This window comes from Hypomesus transpacificus, chromosome 20 (assembly GCF_021917145.1).
Source record: "Hypomesus transpacificus isolate Combined female chromosome 20, fHypTra1, whole genome shotgun sequence".
Taxonomy (NCBI): Eukaryota; Metazoa; Chordata; class Actinopteri; order Osmeriformes; family Osmeridae; genus Hypomesus; species Hypomesus transpacificus.
The window spans coordinates 4689444-4709586 of record NC_061079.1 but is presented as its reverse complement, the minus strand read 5'-3'; the positions used below and the strand labels follow the sequence as shown (position 1 = coordinate 4709586).

At 43.1% G+C, this 20143-nt stretch overlaps 2 protein-coding genes across 6 annotated transcripts; both read right to left on the bottom strand.

The window, feature by feature from the left end:
* Window positions 1-1837: 1837 nt before the first annotated feature.
* Window positions 1838-11858, bottom strand: rps6ka3a (ribosomal protein S6 kinase a, polypeptide 3a). 3 transcript variants are annotated; one of them, XM_047042999.1, is made up of 23 exons: window positions 11672-11858; window positions 11347-11444; window positions 10977-11015; window positions 10033-10149; window positions 9631-9712; window positions 9462-9542; window positions 9256-9335; window positions 9028-9134; window positions 8650-8687; window positions 7871-8013; window positions 7576-7646; window positions 7391-7479; window positions 6957-7021; window positions 6736-6838; window positions 6531-6652; window positions 6176-6304; window positions 5977-6066; window positions 4328-4486; window positions 3758-3919; window positions 3432-3508; window positions 3230-3347; window positions 2896-3036; window positions 1838-2646 (listed from the first exon to the last, which is right to left on the bottom strand). In XM_047042999.1, exons 2-23 carry the CDS (start codon window positions 11407-11409, stop codon window positions 2524-2526), a joined length of 2199 nt encoding a protein of 732 aa, XP_046898955.1. In that variant the 5' UTR covers window positions 11410-11444; window positions 11672-11858; the 3' UTR covers window positions 1838-2523. The 3 variants fall into 3 exon arrangements, with proteins under 3 accessions (XP_046898955.1, XP_046898954.1, XP_046898953.1); XM_047042998.1 differs by lacking the exon at window positions 11672-11858 and having other exon boundaries at window positions 11347-11665; XM_047042997.1 differs by lacking the exons at window positions 10977-11015; window positions 11347-11444; window positions 11672-11858 and adding an exon at window positions 10428-10517.
* A 1014-nt stretch (window positions 11859-12872) lies between these two features.
* pdha1a (pyruvate dehydrogenase E1 subunit alpha 1a) lies at window positions 12873-20016 on the bottom strand. Of its 3 annotated transcripts, none has more exons than XM_047043000.1 (12): window positions 19902-20016; window positions 19273-19317; window positions 16665-16733; window positions 16274-16447; window positions 15669-15795; window positions 15435-15526; window positions 15110-15202; window positions 14819-14974; window positions 14643-14714; window positions 14479-14546; window positions 14128-14236; window positions 12873-13816 (listed from the first exon to the last, which is right to left on the bottom strand). In XM_047043000.1, exons 1-12 carry the CDS (start codon window positions 19956-19958, stop codon window positions 13652-13654), a joined length of 1227 nt encoding a protein of 408 aa, XP_046898956.1. In that variant the 5' UTR covers window positions 19959-20016; the 3' UTR covers window positions 12873-13651. The 3 variants fall into 3 exon arrangements, with proteins under 3 accessions (XP_046898956.1, XP_046898957.1, XP_046898959.1); XM_047043001.1 differs by lacking the exon at window positions 19273-19317 and adding an exon at window positions 19184-19204 and having other exon boundaries at window positions 19902-20015; XM_047043003.1 differs by lacking the exon at window positions 19273-19317 and having other exon boundaries at window positions 19902-20014.
* Between the last annotated feature and the right edge of the window lie 127 nt (window positions 20017-20143).

Below are 20143 nucleotides of genomic sequence, written 5' to 3'. Positions count from 1 at the left end.
GCCGGTATTTTATGGTATGTTTTATGGACCCTACACCATTTGGTCACAGATAAATGCACTGTTCTTTGATCTTTGCACACTGTCCATATAAACAGACTTAGGGTGGAACTGCAAACATTTCAGAATCCGGAAGTTTCCGAGAGTGGCAGTTCTCCGGGAACTTCTCCCCATATTAGACATTCTCTGGTCCTAACGGATAGGACCTAACCTAAAAGTTATCCCCAAATCCCGAATTTCTCTAATGGCTAACCATTTGTATCACTCTTTTTCTCTCTGCAACCCTTGATCTACCTGACTCACTCCTTATTCTGTAACTGTTAATTTTTTATCGTTGGAACATAATTTTCAGAAAAACGATGTACATGCTTTTCTTGACTTCAGGCACGTATCACGGTTGTGGTTGTTTGGTTGTTTCTAGTTCCAGGGTTGTTTCAGAGTTGTCACTAGATGGCATCATAAAATCGACTTAAATGGAGCAAGTGAATAACCAGGACTGCAATCGGACCTGGCGGCTGCTGCACTGTGAGTTAGTAAAAGTGCCTAAATTGTGTGTTATTTTTATAAAAACAACCCTTTTTGGCCTTCCAATGTTAGGATCATATCCACTATTGTAAATGTGCAAAGCAATAAAGCACAATATTAAACTTAAGAAACAAGTGAGTTGAGATACGATTTGAATTATTATTACAATCCCGAATATTACACATGCTCATGATGGGCAATGGGCATCCAATGCTGTGAATAACATCCTTCTTGGCTCTTATCAATATTGTGAAAGAACGCCTTGTGAGAGAACACTTGGAGAGAAACAAACACTTGAACTGAGGCAGGTGATGCAACAGATTAAATACCAGTGGCGATTTTAGACCCTTTTAGTGCTCAAGCACCCCTAAATTTCATCTCAGCACCCCTAAAAATAATAATAATATATATTTTTTAAATATATTATTGTTTATTATAATTTGATGCTGGTAGTTCATGAAGAAAGGAACATCCTTAGTTTTTTCATTCATTCAATATTTTGCATAATAATACATAAATGTATTAATTGTTATCCAGTGAATTTAAGGATTTATTTAGCAGGAGGGGGTTTAGCACTTTTCCAAGGCACTGTATTCATGTCACATTCTCATTGGGGGATGAGCACCCCTTAAAGACTGATCATAGAATCGCCCCCGTTAAATACAACTAACCACGGGCATCCCGTCCTCATACCTTTATGGACCAACTTGAACTTTAGGTATGAGTGACTGATGTGACGATGAGCTCTAATAGTAATATCTGATCTGTTGTGAGTCATATAACCTGAAGTCCCATTAGACCTAATCTAATGTTTGGAAGATCCCACGGGAAAACACCCCCGTTTGATCACTGCCACATTGGGGGATTGGCATCTTCCAGGAGGCAAAACTGGTCGTAGTCTCGGCACAGTTCTTGTTCCAAAAGGTGTCAAATAGTTCTGTTGATGTTCACTCACTGAGGTCGACTTGGGATGGGAAGGGGACTAGAGAAGTAATGGTAAAGATTCAGGAGAAGTCCGAAGTTTTAACACTTAAACACACCCTTTAATTGTGCTTTTTATGCATTTTCAGACCCTTACTATATCACTGTATTTAATGAATTGTGATGACCGTTTCGAAACAAATTCTGAATTAAACTATAAACTTCAATACAAACGTTTTTCCTAGCTTCATTATTGATTTACAGATTCATAGTCTAATGATAAACTTACTTTAAAGCCCTTTGGCTTTTGATGGGTCAGCAGTTGTCTATATATGAGTAGCAGTGGGCTGTTATAAGCCTCTGATCTATTTAAATAAAGTATAGTAGGCTACACTGTCGTTTCATTAGATATTTATTGAATACAAATAACTTTTCAACAAAAGAGGCAGAAGTCAGTGTTTGTTCTGTCTTGCATCTCAGCAATCATCAGCTTCTTGGACAGCCCTAACACCTAAGTAAATCATCCCTCAATTGTCCGCATCATGCACACACAAAATAGAAAAAATCTAGGTAATGTATATTATAAAAATACATTCTACATTTTCTAAGACAGTCCCACTGGAGAGTAATCATAACAGCTATAAAGTAAACTCTCATTCAAATAATTCCCTTTAGTAATTGAATAATGACCCAATAACATTGTGTTTAGGAGTTTTGTGTGTATCAAAGAAGTATATAACGGAGTTATGCCTGAGCTCCTAACGGTTTCAAGTTTGAAAGGAAAAATGGGAAAGATCTAACAGTGCTTCTTTATCTCTGTTCACACAGACAGTAGAAAATACACAGTATTGTAGATGTATCACATTTTCATAAAATAAAACTGTTCAGCTCATAACTCTTGATTGGTCAGCAGCAAGGATTGTACAAAGCAAAGATTCGGTTCATTCTAGATTTTTTTTTTTGGTTTGACACACTGTTCTACTGACCCGGTTCAAACCAATTAGTCAAACTGGTCTAATGACACGTTATATTATGACATCCATTACAGATGACATGTCAGGAGGTGCACTGTTGAGGGAGTCAGAGGGCCGTGGAGGTCAGCTTCTTCACTCCTCTCCGCTGTGCTAATGTGGAGCGGCCGACCGGCTCCAACGCCGGGGTCACGTTCCTGTTGATGGCCGAGTAAGTGGCTTCCATTGCGCCCTAGAAAGATAAGCAGTCATTCTGTCAATTGCACAGACGCTTAGGTACATCCAAAGGATATGGATAGATATAAGGATATATACATAAGGATATATCTAAGAATATATATATACAGAATTTCTTGATTAAAGATAGGAGACGCCGCCCCCGAAATAATCCTTCTTTCCTCCTGACACAGCTTTGTTTATTCAGTTTCCCTTTCAAGTCCGACGTCAAATTGGAGCTGACGTTTTTGTTGGAAAGCAATACCTTGACCAGATGTGGAGCGTCCTGTCTATTGAGCTGATATTTGGGGAGCTGGTCCTTATGGACGATCCAGGGGTGCCTCAGCACTTGAGCGGAGGTGAGCCTTTTATGGGGGTCCACGTGCAGCATCTTGGACACAAGGTCCTAAAGACGGGGACGAAAAGAGTCAGCCGCGCGTCATGTAAGCGCCACCACCTGGGCACGGTCCCTATGAAAGGACTGTGTGAGACTATGAATGCCGTTGATAATGAGAGGACGCTAGGTTCAAATCAAAGGACACGACGGAAAACCAAACGTCAAAAAGTGCGTTGTAGTGCGACGGATGCTTGGGACCTACCTTGGCTTCTGCCGAGACAGAGTTCCAGTAGCCTCCTGTCAGAGAGAACCTCCCACTGCCAATACGAACCAAGATCTCCTCTGGGGTGTCCTCTGGTCCGTTGGCAAAGGGGGTGAAACTGGGAAAGGTGGAAGTTCTCCGAATAAGAATCATTGGCGTCTCTGAGAGCTTTCAGGAAATCGTACATCACAAGTCCACATACCCAGTTAACATGGTGTACAGAAGCACTCCCAGGCTCCAGATATCGCAGGCTTGATCATAACCCTGTTTCTTGAGCACCTAAAGAACACAGGATGAGAAAGACCAAAACAGATTGGAAATACCTTAAGATATCGCAAACGGGACAGAACAAATGATCCTGAAATGGCCAGATGAAGTTGACACACAGTCAACACAAAAAATACCATCAAGCATTACACAGCGGTCTATGAAGGTACAGTGAAGATGAGCAATCAGCTGAAATTCAACTGAGCCTAAATATAACACATATATAATAAAAACCAAAACACTATTTGAGGGATGGATCACCTCAGGGGCCACAAAATTAGCAGTGTAGCAAGGAGTCATCAGGAGCCCGTTCTCTGCTCTCAGCTGTTTGGCAAATCCAAAGTCACAGATGCGTATTGACTCTGGGTTGCCAGACTCATCCACATACAAGATGTTACTGGGTTTAAGGTCCCGGTGAACCACCTAGGTAGAATGAACCAGGAATCAATAGAGAATATGGTTTTGGAGGGTGCATTTTTGGATGGCAACGGGACTAAAAGTAAACATTGTTTGATGAACATTTCATATTTCATGAAGTCCCTGTAATCATAATGTACCACAATATTAATTACACAATAATGTAGGCATATATATCTAGGTAAAATAACTTCAAATGGAAACTAACCTACCATGTATGTCTTATTATTGAACATTCCCATCTTATTATGGCAAAAATGCCAAAAGCGACACGTTCTTAGACATATTGGATGTTTACAAAGAAGAACCCAAACAAAGGGAAAACAGGCTAGCAGGTTGGGCAGATGAACCACCGGTGTGGCATGCCGTAGACGAGTGCAGCAGGGTGGTATGCTCGCATGGTTGGATCATTACCCCTTGCACATGCAGGTAGTCCACCGTTTTGGTGATGGTGTGAAGAACGGCGCTGGCTTCTCTCTCTGAGAAAAACTTTTGCCTGAGAATCTTATCCAGCAACTCGCCACCCTTCAGCAGCTCTGTCACCAGGTACACCGAACGCCCGTCGTCATACACCTGCCGTCAGCACAGAGGAAACACACATGACTGACAGTGTCAAGGTAAAGGAAACACACATGACTGACAGTGTCAAGGTAAATGAAACACACATGACTGACAAGTGTCAAGGCAAATGAAACACACATGACTGACAGTGTCAAGGTAAAGGAAACACACATGACTGACAGTGTCAAGGTAAATGAAACACACATGACTGACAAGTGTCAAGGCAAATGAAACACACATGACTGACAGTGTCAAGGTAAATGAAACACACAGGACTGACAAGTGTCAAGGTAAATGAAACACACAGGACTGACAAGTGTCAAGGTAAATGAAACACACATGACTGAGAGTGTCAAGGTAAATGAAATGTTCCTCCTCATACGATGCCATATAACTCTACTAAAATAGACTATTTTAAGTGGGCGTTGCCGTGCAACCTCCCTTTTAATCTAAAAACAAGCTACAAGCACGTCAGTGCTGTTTCTGTGCTACCGAGTCAGTAGTATAGTCTTGGGGCTGGGAAAAAAGCTTAAAGCATAAAGCTCTAACATGACCTCTTAAAACCCAGAGGGTGACCTAGCACTCAAGGCCCAAAGCCAGATAGTGTGTGACGACCATGACAAGACGGAAATCCGTCTGAACACAAACAATAAACCCAGAGCAAGATACATTATTGCAGCCAACGTTTTGATATTAAATAGCACTAGAAAGACATTTATTCACTACAAAAATCACATGGTTGCTTACTTGAATTGAAAGGATCTCATAAACGAAGAACCCAGAGTTGTCTTGTTTAATCAAGACTTTATAATTCAAAGGAGTTCTCATTCTCTTGACAAATAAATATTTGGATTATGGATCATTTAACATATATTTAACAGATCCCACCATGAAGAGAATGTTAGTGCATAACATTTTTTAAGGCCACAGTCAACCAACAGAGGGCAGTGCAACAGTAATTATCCATGTGATGGTTAGGTGTCTAGCCATTTGAAACACTGATGAAAGAGTTTCAGGGAAATTCAAATGGAATCTATATCATTTAGGTGTTTAGAAGATAATGAACTAAAGTTTTGCCAAAACCTGACTGACATTGACCTAACAAATCAGTTCAATCAATTCACAAATGTATTACTTATTGTTTGGTTAAGTTGATAATTATTGACTGATAGTGGTTAAAAAGCTCAGTGATTAAAATAATCGCTTTCCCATTGGGTCAGTGTTGCAGGCATTCAGGATCAGTCAACGTTAAACCAACAACAGGCTTAACCTTCCAGGTTATCTTGCTTAGCCTGCCTGGACCAGGTTGGTTTCCTAGCATTAGTTGCCATAGTAACGGAGCTTGAGCTATGTTGAATTTGCTTTCTGGAACCGAATCAACTGAAAATTAGTCAGACTAATCTAAATAAGCCTGGCATATCGAGTCAACTCGCTTTATGGAACATGGCCTTGGACAGGAAAAACCATATCAAGACATGACAGCGTCGGATGTTTCGACTCACATCTTTCAGGGTGATGATGTTTGGGTGCTGTCCATAACGCAGAAGGATCTCTATTTCATCTGTGGGGTCCCTCTTGGTTTTGCTGATGATCTAGAATCAAGTCAAAGTGACATTTACCAACATAACGCTGTTGCGTTCTGTTAATAGTAACGTTCGTGCTCGCTTCTGTATGAAGTCTTTCGCAATACAGAGTTCTTACTTTGACGGCGTACTCCATAGCGGTGCTTTTCTGAACGCAACGTTTGCAGACAGAGTACGAGCCGATACCGATGTCCTCCTTCACGTCGTACGCGTCGCTGAACTGCATGGTGTTGTTTCGGTGGAGTTGCTGAAAGTAATCAAAAGAGCACCCAACAACTCGACTAACTTTGAGTCATTTAGCAGACGCTCTTATCCAGAGCGACTTACAGTATGTACAGGGCCGGAAATCAAACCGGCAACCTTCTGATTAATAGCCCGACTCCATAACTGCTCAGCCATCTGACCCCCTTGACTTGACACAAACGCCCCCCATGACAGTGCACAGCCTCACGCCGTCCGTGCGGCAGCCTCACCTGTACAGACGTCATGTTGGTGCTCTGCGTGAGCTGACTTTCTTCCTCTGAGCTGATGGCTACAAAGCTGAAACCTCGGAACAGCTGGTGGGCATTGGCACTTGGAGGTACACCAGGAGAGTCTAAGGAAAGAAAAGGCATACTTGTCAATATTGTACTTTATACACTATCATACTGTGTTTTTTGTTTGTTTGTTTTTTTTTACCTCGAGGAGTCTTGGCGGTGAATTCTTGGTCAAAGTACAACGTGTCATCGGGTCTCCCACTTGCGGGTTTAAAGGGGGGGTGAAGTTCTTTCCTAAACAATTTCTGTAAAAGGAGAAAGGGGACTGAATAAGCACAATACAAATAAAATACACAACTTAAGAATCAATATGGTGTAGAAGAAAAAGAGAAAAACAAACAAATAAGAAATAGACAAACTAACGTTCCAATCAATCGTGGAGAAAAAGGAATGCCTCTTAATATCTTCCACTCCATCAGGACCAGCACCTGTAAATATAGCAAACAACGAGATCGGCTGTGGAAAATCTACATTCCCCTTAAAATTGTTCTAAATACATTTTAGAAACACGGTAAAACCTTCTGTGATATCTCCCTGTTTTGGATTCATTCTTACTGTATTGTACAAATTCATTGAGAACACCCTGTACCGGTGGGGGGCTATTGCAACAGTAAATGGACTGCATTTATATAATTTACATACATATAAATACAGTAACATATTAACATTTGTGGATCATTGTTTCCACTCTCTATCCAACTTCGTAATTTAAGTCAAAACCTACAAATGCTCACAGTTCTATCTAGCAGAAAATATCGAATGACATATATCATTATCAATTCAGACGACCACTTTACCTAATCGGTTTCCGGGGTTACGTTTAAACAGGTTGCGTAGGAGAGACTGGGATTCTTGGCTCAGGAACTGTGGCATTCCCAGTTTGGCTCTAGAGGTGAATACAATACAATATTTGTTCCATTTCTTTACATGACCTAAAAACGACAAATAGCTCTGCTCAAGAGAAAGGCACATGACGACTTACTTGAGGATCATTGTCATGGTCTCCTTACGATCTTTGCCTTGGAAAGGCAGAGTTCCTGTAAGCATCTCAAACTGAGAAGACAGAAATATCCTTTCTTTTGAGTGACCGCAAAGTGAAAACTTGGACCACTTTGGTTAACATTGTACCATCAGCGTAAAATATAAAAGATACAAGTTGTTATGGTAGTTTCAATAATATTACTCTCACAAGGTACACTGGTATTTTACACATTGTACACTCTCTCTCTCTCTCTCTCTCTCTCTCTCTCTCTCTCCCCCCTCCCTCGTCCTCTCACCATCAGCACACCGTAAGACCACCAATCAGCACTGTGGGTGTGTCCTCTCCGGTTGACCACTTCTGGTGCCATGTACTCCACTGTCCCGCAGAAGGAGTAGGCCTTGTTCTCATGATCGATGGACTCTTTGCTCAAGCCAAAGTCTGCGGAAAACATCAACAACAACAACACGCCAGATTTACTTGACTAACTCTGATTGCATATCGTCATACTTCACACATCAAACAAAGCTTTGGTGTTTCCCGTTACGTGGCAGACCTGATGCCGGATGCTGCAATAGGCCAAAATTGCTGTCGGATGTTGTCTTGCATCCAGTAGTATGTTGCAGAATGCCAACCAGAATGTTCTCAAGCAAAACCCTTAAGGTTGCCGGTTCGATTCCCGGCCGTGCACAAAGGACGTTGTGTCCTTGGGCAAGACACTTCACTCCACTTGCCTCGGGGGGAATGTCCCTGTACTTACTGTAAGTGGCTCTGGATAAGAGCGTCTGCTAAATGACTCAATGTAATGTCAATGTAACCGACTGCACAGCAGAAAAGGTGTGAACTAGCGTGGAGACCGATAAGAACCTTTATGCACTGGTTCAGGGCACACTGATAAGAACGGTAGTCTGTACCAAACCGGTCACATGCAACACACACAAACCACGACACAAAGCAAATCTGCAGTAGCCCTGATGACGTTGTTTGATATAAAACGTTGTATCCTTCACAAGTGGAGTGCAAAAGTGGAATGTGAAACATACATATGTAACAGGAGTAGGCTTGACGATTACTCACCAGTGAGCTTAATATGACCATCCTCATCCAGCAGAATGCTAAAAAGACACAATGTTTCTCAGTCATTCTGGAATACATCGTCCACCAGAAGCCACATATAGGATATTGTAAACTCAGACAAGAGGAACTACATAGCACAAAGATTCTCATTCTCATTAAGATGATCCCTCAATGCAGATTAAATATGCAATTGTGTATTTTGATAAACACAGTGACCTACAGAAACAGTTCTCTGAGATGACATGTTCATTAATAAATTAATCACCTTAATTATAGTAAAACGCTAGTTTTGTATATGTTGAAGGGCAATCACTGCCATTTGACAGTTTACCTTGACCAGTCTGCTAAATGCCTAAAATGTAACAACATATAGCCTACTTCTCTGGTTTGAGGTCTCTGTAGATTATTCCCAAACCATGCAGGTGGTCCAGGGCCAGGGCCAGTTCTGCTAGGTAAAACTTCACATCCTCTTCTGTGAACATCACCTGTGTAGGGAAAACAGAACAGAGTTTGTTAGCACAGACACACATCCAGGGGAAAACACTCAGCCAGAAACATGTATTAATAACACGTTAGCCTTCAGAATAAAAGTTATCCTTGGCCTACCTCTTTGGAGAGACGCGTGAACAGATCTCCACCACGGAGGAAGTCAAGGATGAGGTAGAGCTTCCCCTCGGTCTGAAATGCTGCGAAGAACCAGATGTGTCACATGGTGTAACTAAATGAAAAATGTCCGTCTGAACTTTGCCTAAAGGGCATGTCAACAAGAGTGCTGTTCTCTATGAAAGAAACATGTATATCCAAAAACTCACCATAGTGCATTCGGACGATAAATGGATGGTTCACCTCCACAAGAATGTCTCTCTCCATCTTTGTCCGGACTCTGTCCCGCACTAGGGAAATAAATTATACTCTGACAATGAGCATTTTTACGATTCTAAACATGGAAATCCATGCCTAAACAGAACAGAGAACAATTACCTTTCAATGTGGCTTTTTTAAGCACTTTCATAGCATACAGCTGGCCCGAATCTGGACCTGTTATTTTCCTTACCAGGAAAACCTGAAGAGATATAAAGATCAAGGAAGACATCTGTTTAGTGTACAGAAAATGTAGCTCTCATTTGCTGCAATATCTATAATTATTTCTCAATGCATATATATTGTTCTATGTGCATTATGTGCACTAATATTATGTGCTCTCTCTTGGAAGTCACTTTGGATAAAAGCGTCTGCTAAATGCATAAATGTAAATGTAATGTGTGCATTCAATTTATATTTTGCTGTGTGCTGAATTTTTTCTACGTGCAAAATGATATATGATGTTATAAATACGAGTCGTTTTCTGGTGCGAATATTTAAAAAAAATCCAAAACGATTTACCTTTCCGAACGAGCCCTGCCCCAGAACCTTCCGAAGCTCAAACTGTCGTGGGTCAGCCTTCTCCGAGCCTTCTTTGACCAGGTGAGTAATGCTGATCTCCTTCACCGACACCTCATCCTGAGGGAAATTGGAGTAGCAACCAAAACATGTCAACAAAAACAAACAAGCAGGAACGTACAACAGAGATGGGCACTGACACAAAACAAATCCTATCAAAATAGTCTGCACAGACAAGCTCTAATGTATGCCTATGAAAAGGGAAAGAGCCGCGTTAAGCTTTGCACATAGTGCTTTCCATAGTGCTCAGACTGGAGAGAGTCTGTGGGAGGATTGAGAAATAGCCCAAACTCCCTCGCTATACCACCCATACGCACTGCAGCCACAGACCCACGTACAGTCAATCCGCTTTCTGGACAGACCACCTCAGACCCCTGTTCTGCCCAAGTGGAGGTCAGATCTCCCATGCCTGCGCCTGTCTTCTCCCTCACAGCGGCTGGCAGGAGTGCGAAAGACCATGGGAGGGGACTCCTGACTGGCAGCGAGCGACTGGTTACCATGCCACCAACACCCCCTCCCACTGCATCAAGGAGCTGTGGAGGAGGATGACTAAAAGACCCAACATGCTCTCCTGCCTTTCACTGTTCCTTTCTTTCTCTTTCACTAACCCCTCACATGCCTCTCTAACTATTTCTTTCTACTTTTACAACAGTAGCACCATGGCTCTATCTCAACATGCTTCAGAGGTGCCTATTAAGTACCTATAGAAGTGTGTAAGGTGCATTTAAGTGGAGCACACACACCTGGAGACACGTGGTTTGACGCCGTTTTATCTCTCAATGCTTTGGATTTATCATTCATCAGCATATAAGGCACTCATTTGAGAGGGGAGGAGTCATCACACCACATCAAATAAACAGTGCATGGGTAGTATTAATTAAACTTACACATGCTGGATCATCGTCTCCCATGGAGTCATCCATGACCTGATCAACAAAAATAAAAGGCGCATTTAGCTTTTTAAATTGGGAGTGGTTTTCATAGTTTGTTTGTCCAAGAGTAGGGGCAAATGAGAAATGTCAACATGCAATTCATCAGATCGTCATGGTTAGAAATTAAATATTTACATTTGCATACACAACTGTCATATGTTTTACATAGTTTCCGCAATAAAAGGCTACTGCCCACTGCCACAGCAATTCACTTTGCAAGTTGCGTAGCCTATTCAGTTATAAAGTTGGAGATGTTTCTGACGTGTATAAAACCTTGACAATCGCTTACACAAAAGTTACCGGTCTGTAATTCTATATTTTATACCTCTGTTTCAGCGGTCCCTAAGGCCATTTTTTGCCATGGGTCTGCGAGCTGTGCCAATGGCATCTTGGACAAAAGTGTTGAAGTCGCTCTTCAAGTGTCTGAAGTCCAGGGTGAGATACGAAGTGTTTCAACAACACTATAGGGGAACACACTCTCAACAGAATTAAGTCACGAAATAAGGTTTCAATGCAATAGAAACTTTAGATATCTACTACTTTTATAACGTAGACAAATGTAGATCTTGTTAAAACTGCATACAAATACTTTTCACCCCCCAAAAAATTGCAAATCACTTCCGTCCTTTCAACATGGCGCTGTCGTTTACCTGTTTACCAGAGCGAGGCTGAGGAATGCGTCAGTTCAACGTCATGCATTGAAAGAGATGGGACAGTGACAGCCCCATAGAGCCAGAAACAGACATGGTATCCACTGTAGGTTTTTCGATCACCTTCTCGCAGCCTTTTGCGAATGGTGGGAGTGGAGATGGGTGTACAATGTTTGTCGTTGTTGTGCTAGTTTAGTTTGACTCCATACTGCTGTTGTTAATCCACTAATGCACCAAACGGAGTGCTCGTGCTCTGCGCAGATGGTTGTATAATTTAAACTAGGAATGTGATGTAGCCTACATAAACCTAGAATAACTGACCTAACTAAAATAACTGCATAACTAGGAACTTCACGTAACAGAAGGGTGAACACACATTGATGCCAATATATTCCTCTTGTGGGGAAATTCGCGTGGAGTTTGTTATTAAAACAAAAATGATTAATTGTCCATTTCTCTGCGCTTTCTTTTCCAGGTATTCCATACCTCCATCGGAAAAACTAAATTTAGCTTCTGAAAAGTGTTACTGGACACCGTCCTAGTTAACTCAAACTGTTTATCTGACTCACCATCCGATCCCAGCTGGCAGAGGGGTTGCTGGGGACCGGTCCTGGAGTAGGCTACTCAGGGAACCCTTATGTTTTCTTAAGGGTCAAAAATGCCTGCCAGTAAAGTTAACAGCAGAGAGTTTTTTTGTACTTTTCCTAGTGACCCCATCATTAGAACAAGTGAAAACAAAGGCCTAGTCTTTGTTCATATTTCCTTGAAAGCTGTACACCACCAGGGTACAAAGATATTATCATGGTGACTTGGCAGTTCTAGTGTCATTGAGACACCATAAAGTCAAAATCACAGACAATGTGTGCTACTGATTTCTAGAGGCTTCAATGGTGCTGTAGATGACAGTCCTGTCTTTGCTGAAACCATGAATGCACGTTTCAGTTCATCAAGTGATTAATGATTAAATGCAATCTCTCTGCACTGAGAAGAGGGAAACCCCAGATATTCAAAGTTTGTGATGAATGACAGGGTGTGTCTTCATTTAAAATAGATTTGGGGTTTAAAACTCAAAAGTGTCCTTATTTTAGGGGTTTGGGGCAGGCAGGCTGCTTCCGCATGTCGTTATTACAAAACATCCTGAACGTTGGAAATTGTGCCATACACACACAGTTGTGCCACAAACCCACAATTAAAACATATGTAGTGTATTACTCATTAAATGAGGTCTTTATTTTGACAGACTGTACAAAGACAATCACAGACATACGTTCCCCTTTCCGTCTTAATGCATCGAAATAAAGCAGGGTCAGCAAGCACAAGTCCCTGCATAGCATACCCCCCACCTGCTATCTATAAAAACTGTAACAGTTTATCACCAAGATTCCCAAACAGAGGGCATTTCCTATTCTTATCGAGGTACAGTATCAGTACTGTTTGTTAGAAAACATTTTCAGAAATAAATATGAATGACAGATAACGATTGAGAAAACCTAACCTACCCAGATATAACATGTCTATAACCTGTAATCACTTTTTAAACCAGATGGATCTGAGGTGCATGTATGTCTCGGTATAAATGACCTACAAACATAAGGCTTATACCACTTTTGAACACAAACACCATCCTGCAGGCACAGGTTTATTTTGGCATGATATATAAATGTATTTCATATACTACAGCCTCTCTCTCTGTATCTTTATATTCAATTTATTGCGAACTGATTGAAAAGAAAATAACTTTTACCGGCACTCTATATTTTTTTATGTGGACTGTGGAAAGGATTTGGGTGTGTTTCATTAACATAGCTTGGTTTAAGCCTCGAAGAGGAAAAATGAAAGTCTATAGATGCTTAGAGGGATTGGGAAACTTGAACAAGGTTAAAAGTGTGCGTTGATGGTGGAACATGGTTGAAAGACAGAGGGACAGGGAGAAGGGAAACATGAGAGGGGGGGGAGGGGGGGGTCGTGGGCAGTCATCCTTTAGCTGACAGACTTCAGCTTGATCCAGGGGTTGGTGCCGCGCACCTCCATGGGCGGGTCGTTGTAGAAGATATGGTTACAAAGGTCGTCCAGTGGAGGCTCGGGGTCCGTGGTGGCAAACTGGGCGGCGTCTTCAATCTCTTTCCTCACCGCCACGTCGATCTCCTTCAATCAAACAGGATCAGGCAGAACAAGGTGTTTAGGGTTAAATCCAGCTCTCTTGCTGTTCGGTGTACAATGTGAGCAAACAGATTCCTAAAATGAACCAGTGAAGCTAAATTCTAGTTCAAATTTCTAGCTATTCAATTTACAGAATCATGTTTTATATATCATTTATATTACTAGCATATAAAATTGTATGTTATATGTATATTATTGGTTGGCACTTTAATTGTTATAAAGTTCCAACCAATACTTTCAATGTATATCTTAGAGTATAGTTGATGTTTGTGCGAGAGCTAGTTCTTAATATCTACCTTTAGTTCCTCCACACTGGCCATGTTGTTGCTGAGCATGCGGTCTTTCAGCATGGAGATGGGGTCACTCTTGCTGCGGACTTCCTGGATCTCTTCACGTGTGCGGTAGCTGTAACAAGGGAGGGAGAGGCACAGGGGGGGGGGGGGGGGGGGTCAGGGTCGTTAATAGCAACAGTGGGTCAAAGAGAGGGGTTTATCATTCAAGAACAAAGCAGGATGCTTTGATCGTTCACTGGTCAACTCTGTTTTCATATTACATATTGAGGGTGACCAATACGACCATAATCACAGAGCCAACAAGGTCACAGTCTTTGACGCAACAACACCATGGGTTGATGATTGGCTGCATACCTGACCCCGGGGTCACTCATGCTGTGTCCATGGTAACGGTAGGTCTGGAGCTCCATGAGGATAGGGCCCTTGAAGAGGTGGAAAAACAAGTACGCCAACGTTCAGCCGACTCCCGAGTAAAGACAACATAAACGTACGGAAAACATCCCAAGCCGCCAAGTCACCTTTCCAGATCGGCAGTGGTCAGCAGCAAACTTGGTGGCCTCTCTGACACACAAGAGGTCCATCCCATCCACCTGGAAAGCAAAACGTATCGTGTGAGACGAGAGGAGGGGGAAAAGAAATGAAAAGGAAAGGCATGTGTGCTGCCGTGCTTGGGGGTGCTTCGTAAACAGGTTACCCTGAGTCCAGGGATGAAGTCTCCCCTCTTGTAGTAGTCCGTGCTGGCCGACGATCTCTCCACGGAGGTACCCATCCCATATTTGTTGTTCTCGCAGATGAAGATGATGGGCAACTTCCAGAGGGATGCCATGTTGTAGGTCTCGAAAATCTGACCCTGTCGGATGCAAGTTCCGGTTAAGTGTGGGTCGGTTATCGCCATGCCCCTTCGCCAATGGTGGGATATATCCCTGAATGGTAGTGAATGTGTACTTCCGAGATTTTTCTGCTTTTTATAAGGCAAACTTCATACCTGGTTGGCGGCCCCATCTCCATAGAGGCTGACACACAGCTGATTGTTGCCCTGGTACTTGCAGGCGAGGGCTACCCCCGCTCCCAAGGGTACCTGGGGGGAATTTAGAGAGAGACTTGGTTTGTACCACAACTACTGGATGTAAGAGAACAGAGAACTGATGCAGTTGTAATGTTTGTGAAGTTCTGGATGGAAAACGATGCGCAATCTTGGAAATTCCTAGTTAATGACGAGACATGGCTGAATGATCAACTTCAACTCAACAAAGAGTTGATACATCATTTTTTCGAAAACCTTTCCATTGTAATGCATAATGTAATATTACCTGGGCCCCCACGATGCCATTGCCCCCATAGAAGTTTTTCGTGTACATATGCATGGAGCCTCCCTTGCCCTTAGCAATGCCTCCTCTACGCCCTGAAAACAGAGACACAAAGACAAGGAAGAGATGGGGGAGAACACGGACCAGGGCGGAGCAAAGAACGCTTTAGTACACGTACTGACCCAGTTGATGGAGTGTGCGAGTGGTCATTCATTTGATCCGTGTATGCGTACTCACCGGTAAGCTCAGCCATGATCTCTCTGACTGTGCCGCCCCTTGTGAGGGTGTAGCCGTGAGCACGATATGCTGTGATCAGGTGGTCCGACAGGTTGATTCCCCCCTCGATGCCTACTGCACAGGCTTCCTATAGAAACGGTGGACACAAAAGCTATTTTAGGTGTCTGGTGGGTAAAATAAAAGGGTGTACTACCAAGTATTACTTCTCTGCATTCTTCTGTGTTAATTATTTTTACATTTGAGTTCTTTGCAGTTTTAGTGTCCCTAAAGTGCCTTGTTTGATACTGTACAGTCAGGCAACCATGAAATAGACACGGGTCACAACTGAACATGCACAAAACAGTTTATAAATCAAGTATTGAGTATTGATTAAAAAAAATGAGAAAAGCCAGAGCCTGTTATCTGTATATATACAGGAATCTGAGGATTTGTATCCTTATCTACGAAAAACACAAGGCCTACACCCACCACAATATTAACTGTTCAAGTTAATTTGCCATTTCTAACAAGTACACTGGAGATTCTTAGTCATGTTCCTCTTGACTGCTCTACTGGGCAGCTGGTGCCATAAAAAAAAACAACAACAAAAAAGATTGTGTTCCAACCTGGCCGTCATACAGGTGACAGAAGCCTCTGATGATTTTTTGCTTGTATAGCTGATCGGCCTTGAGCTCCATCCGCCTCATGGTCTGCATGGTGCGATAGTACTTGAGGCCCTCCTCACGGGTCAGCACCGCCTGCACGGGGGGGCCCTCCTCCAGACGGTGCACGTCGCATTTCTAAAAAGGAGAACGCCAAAGAACATCACCGAGCTTCACGGACACAATCCTAGAAGAAGGGGAACGCCGCCGATGACAACTTTTTGTTCTTGCCGCTGTGCGTGACGAAACCCGAGTGAATTTGAGGTCATAAACAGTCCTCGGAGTAAACTGTGTATTCCCATATGAAAACAAAGAAAGTTGAATAACGCACACACACGTTTGACAAAGCGCTTACCTTTATGTCAAAGGTGGCTTCGGGAGTGAAGTCAGCATACGTGCGTGACGACACGATCACCCTGGTCCCCTGTAGGAATAAAGAGAACAGTTTTGAATCACAGTCAAACACGGGAGAACCAACCAAAAACTACACATCACATCCTTTCACCACAGACAAGTCCAAAGAGGTAGCCCTAAAGCACCTGAAATGGGACCACCCACAAGTGTAAAAAAGAAATGCCAGCTAGAGCCTTTAAAAGGACACTTTTCTAAGGCTTGTTTCACTGTAAGGCCTTTCTTTTTAAATGTCTCCAATAATCCAAAGATGACTACCTTCTTTAACATGTATTTGCTACACTGCTAACCAACAAACGGCAACTACAATGGAAGCTCACACAAACAAGCACCTACACTAACAACAGCAACTTTCTGACTGCTTTCAGGCAACCTTCTGGTCATCAGAATCAGAGAAATGTGAGTGATGAAAAGGGAGGTTGAGATCATGGAAAGTAATTGTATAATATTTATTGTGTGTCGCTGATAGGCCGAGGATGATAGTTATTGCGGGGTGGGCGGATTTCCCGAGGCCGCAAATAATACAGGGGCCCTTGACATGATCTCAGAGATGCTGCCGTGACGAATACCGAAAGGGTGAAAGAGAGAGCAGCTGCAGGTCTTTGCATGCACAGTTCTCTCCAAGTACGGCCGGGAGTGAGAGGTGGTGGTGGGGGTGGGGGGGGGGGGGGGGGTGAAGTGAAAGAGGTGTAAGATAAGGGAAGTGAGCCAGTACTCACAGCAAGCTGTGGCTCTGGTAAGGGAGTGTCTTCGGTCAGGCCGAGGCTTGTCTCAGGGAGTTGAAGCTCTGCGCTATCGTTAGCCTGGCCCCTCCCTGCCAGCAGAGGCTCTGGCAGCAGTGACTCAGAGGTCTGTGAGTGTGTATTACTGGGGTCAGGTTCGGTGACGTGTCGTTCGCAACTGAACGGGCCAGTGTTGAGAGGAGGCTGCTCTGGTTGTGTTGATTCGAGAGTTAGAGGGTTAACGTTTGTTGCTGCCTCACTCGTAGTCTGGTGGTCAGTGATTGGCTGCTGTTCCGAAACAGCAACTGGTGCAACAAGTGGTGATGTGAATTCTGTTGACGACCCTGAAGGGACCACAACTTCAGTCTGAGTATGTGTGTTTTCTTCTTTGTTATGGTTTATATCATCAAAAGGTTTAGACAAAGTCAATTTAGAAATTGCCGGCCCAACATTCGATAGAGTCTCTAAAATAATGTCAGTCTGTGTTTCTGCTAATTCTTTGATGGAATGAGAAGGGTTCATTTCTGACAGAGGTTGTAGTGAGGTTAGTGGTGTGAGTGACTTGCCCGTTCCAAGGTCACTGCAAAAGGCAAGGTTTGCATTAACTATGATTGGCCCATCTGGGTCTCCCTCTGCCATTTGCATTCTGGGAACTGTAGGCTCTATGGCAGATAGGGCACCGTGGTCTGTCTGTGCGAACGTTAGATCAGTGTTTGGTTTGAGGATGCTCTCCACCGATGGAGCATGTGAGCCTATATGTGGGTCTGGGCTGCAGGGTAGCAGTGCTGGTGCTGGGTCTGGCGGTGAAGTTATATCAGCATACTCGCCCTGGCCCGCCAACAGCTGCAAAACTGCCCTGCGCATGGAGGACTGGGGAGAGAAGAGCCAGGCAGATCAATAAGTCCAGGATCGACAGATCAGGAACCATGTCCCCCCCCTCCCCCCAACTCAGGAGTCAACACCAGCTCAAGAGAGGCCACTCAACACTTCACATCAAAAATAACCGCGGAACCAATGAGCTCACCTAACCAATTAGTCTCAAAACTGACAACCGAAATAAAACATCACTTATTACATATGCTCACAAGCAGGCCGGCTGACAGTCTAGCCTTGACCCGGGACGAGAATCTTAGATGGGCCCCCCCGCGCCCAGATCTCTCTCCTTTTCCCTTGCTCTTCCTCTCCTCTGCTCCAGTTCTGGGGCCAACCATACCCTGGGCCCGGGACAACAGACCTGTCTGTCCCCCCTATCGGCGGGCCTGCTCACGAGTACAGTTTTCAAGAGACATAGGCCTTCTGAGACAGAAACCTCGAATCACACAGCTTCATGACGTTACATTAATATCTGCTATCTTCATTGCACCCGTTGTTGATGCGCCATGTAAAACCACTACGTTGGCTGTATTGTCTATGGCTGTGTGAAAGCATGTGAGAGTAGTATTAATCGTCCTATCAATCAGCTCAATACACTATGTATTAGATTGCAAAGCAGGACAGGCTAATCAGATTATGCAAAATATTAAATGAATTTGATATGATGGGAATAAATGACCAAATCTGAGGCAAAAATCAAATATTAAAAGGTTGATGGAGAAAAATCACCAGTGGTCTCAAAATAAAAGGCAGCGTGAATGTGCGACACATGCCATCTGAAAACCAATTAAGGGAAAGCCTAAACAGACAGCAAGAGACATGGGCAGAGCTTTTGGTGACTTGTCAATCTATAGTAAGATCATCTTACCTCTGACACTACCTGGGCTCCCTACCAACAAGGCAGCAAATAGGAAAAAGAATTAGACAGAACATGGATAGAGATAAAGTTGTGTTTACCTCTGAAACAGTGGAATGTTTCAACTGCGACATGTGTTTACGACACTGCGACACAAATACAAGTGATTTGTTTGAATTTTGATAGTTCCATCAAACCTGAACTGTCAGTATTTTACTAGAACAATAACCATACTGTGACCTTCCAATAGCAAACACCAGCCTTTTCAACAATATGTTATCTATGTACACCAAAAATACAGAATAAACATTAAGAAGACTACCTGCAACAACACTTACCGTAAACCAGTTTAAATCCAAGAAAACTATGAGTAAACCTTAACAATAATACCATAATTTCCTCCACACCACATAAAAATATTTTTGCTAGCCAGCTACCAGCTAACGCAATTATTATCTCGGTAGGAATACTCGATCGATAGACTTTTCTTGCCGTGTGTATTCAAAATAACTTGCTTCACATAAGAGGAGGAAGAACAGGTTTATTGAGCTAACAAAACTGTTCAATTTGCCAACTAGCCGGCCAGATGTGTCGATTTAGGCCTTGGTGTCTGCGCAAGGTCAGGGCGGAAACGGGTTTCATGTGGACAAAGATTAAATATAAATCATAATTAAGACGACAATGGTTGTGTATGTCTTCCCCCGATCCTGCACATCAAATTCTTACTTACATTTTTGCCAGCGCTACCCCTCAGCACGTTAGATATAATTGTCAGCATCTTGTGCATGCTCCTTGGCCACCGATCAGTCCTTCTCACTGACAGTGACAGTAACGCAAAACACACGTCGATGTTTGATGACGTAGCACAGTATCTGGAGTGCGCGCATTTGACATTCCTTCACGTGTACGCGCCCTCGGTGGATTTGTACTTCTTCCCAGAGCCATAGAAAAAGAGAGTTGCGACACTTCCAT

Bases quoted from the DNA above. Each gene is read 5' to 3' on its own strand.
- rps6ka3a (XM_047042999.1), bottom strand. From the start codon at position 11,409: ATGCCATTGGCACAGCTCGCAGACCCATGGCAAAAAATGGCCTTAGGG. The intron at 6,839-6,956 runs GTTAGTTTGTCT...CTCCTTTTACAG, and splicing joins TCTCCACGATTGATTGGAAC to AAATTGTTTAGGAAAGAACT. The intron at 3,348-3,431 runs GTATGTGGACTT...CACCTTTCCCAG, and splicing joins CTGTACACCATGTTAACTGG to TTTCACCCCCTTTGCCAACG.
- pdha1a (XM_047043000.1), bottom strand. From the start codon at position 19,958: ATGCACAAGATGCTGACAATTATATCTAACGTGCTGAGGGGTAGCGCT. The intron at 16,448-16,664 runs GTAAGCGCTTTG...TCTCCTTTTTAG, and splicing joins AAGCCACCTTTGACATAAAG to AAATGCGACGTGCACCGTCT. The intron at 14,237-14,478 runs GTATGCAGCCAA...CCCTTGTTACAG, and splicing joins ATGAGTGACCCCGGGGTCAG to CTACCGCACACGTGAAGAGA.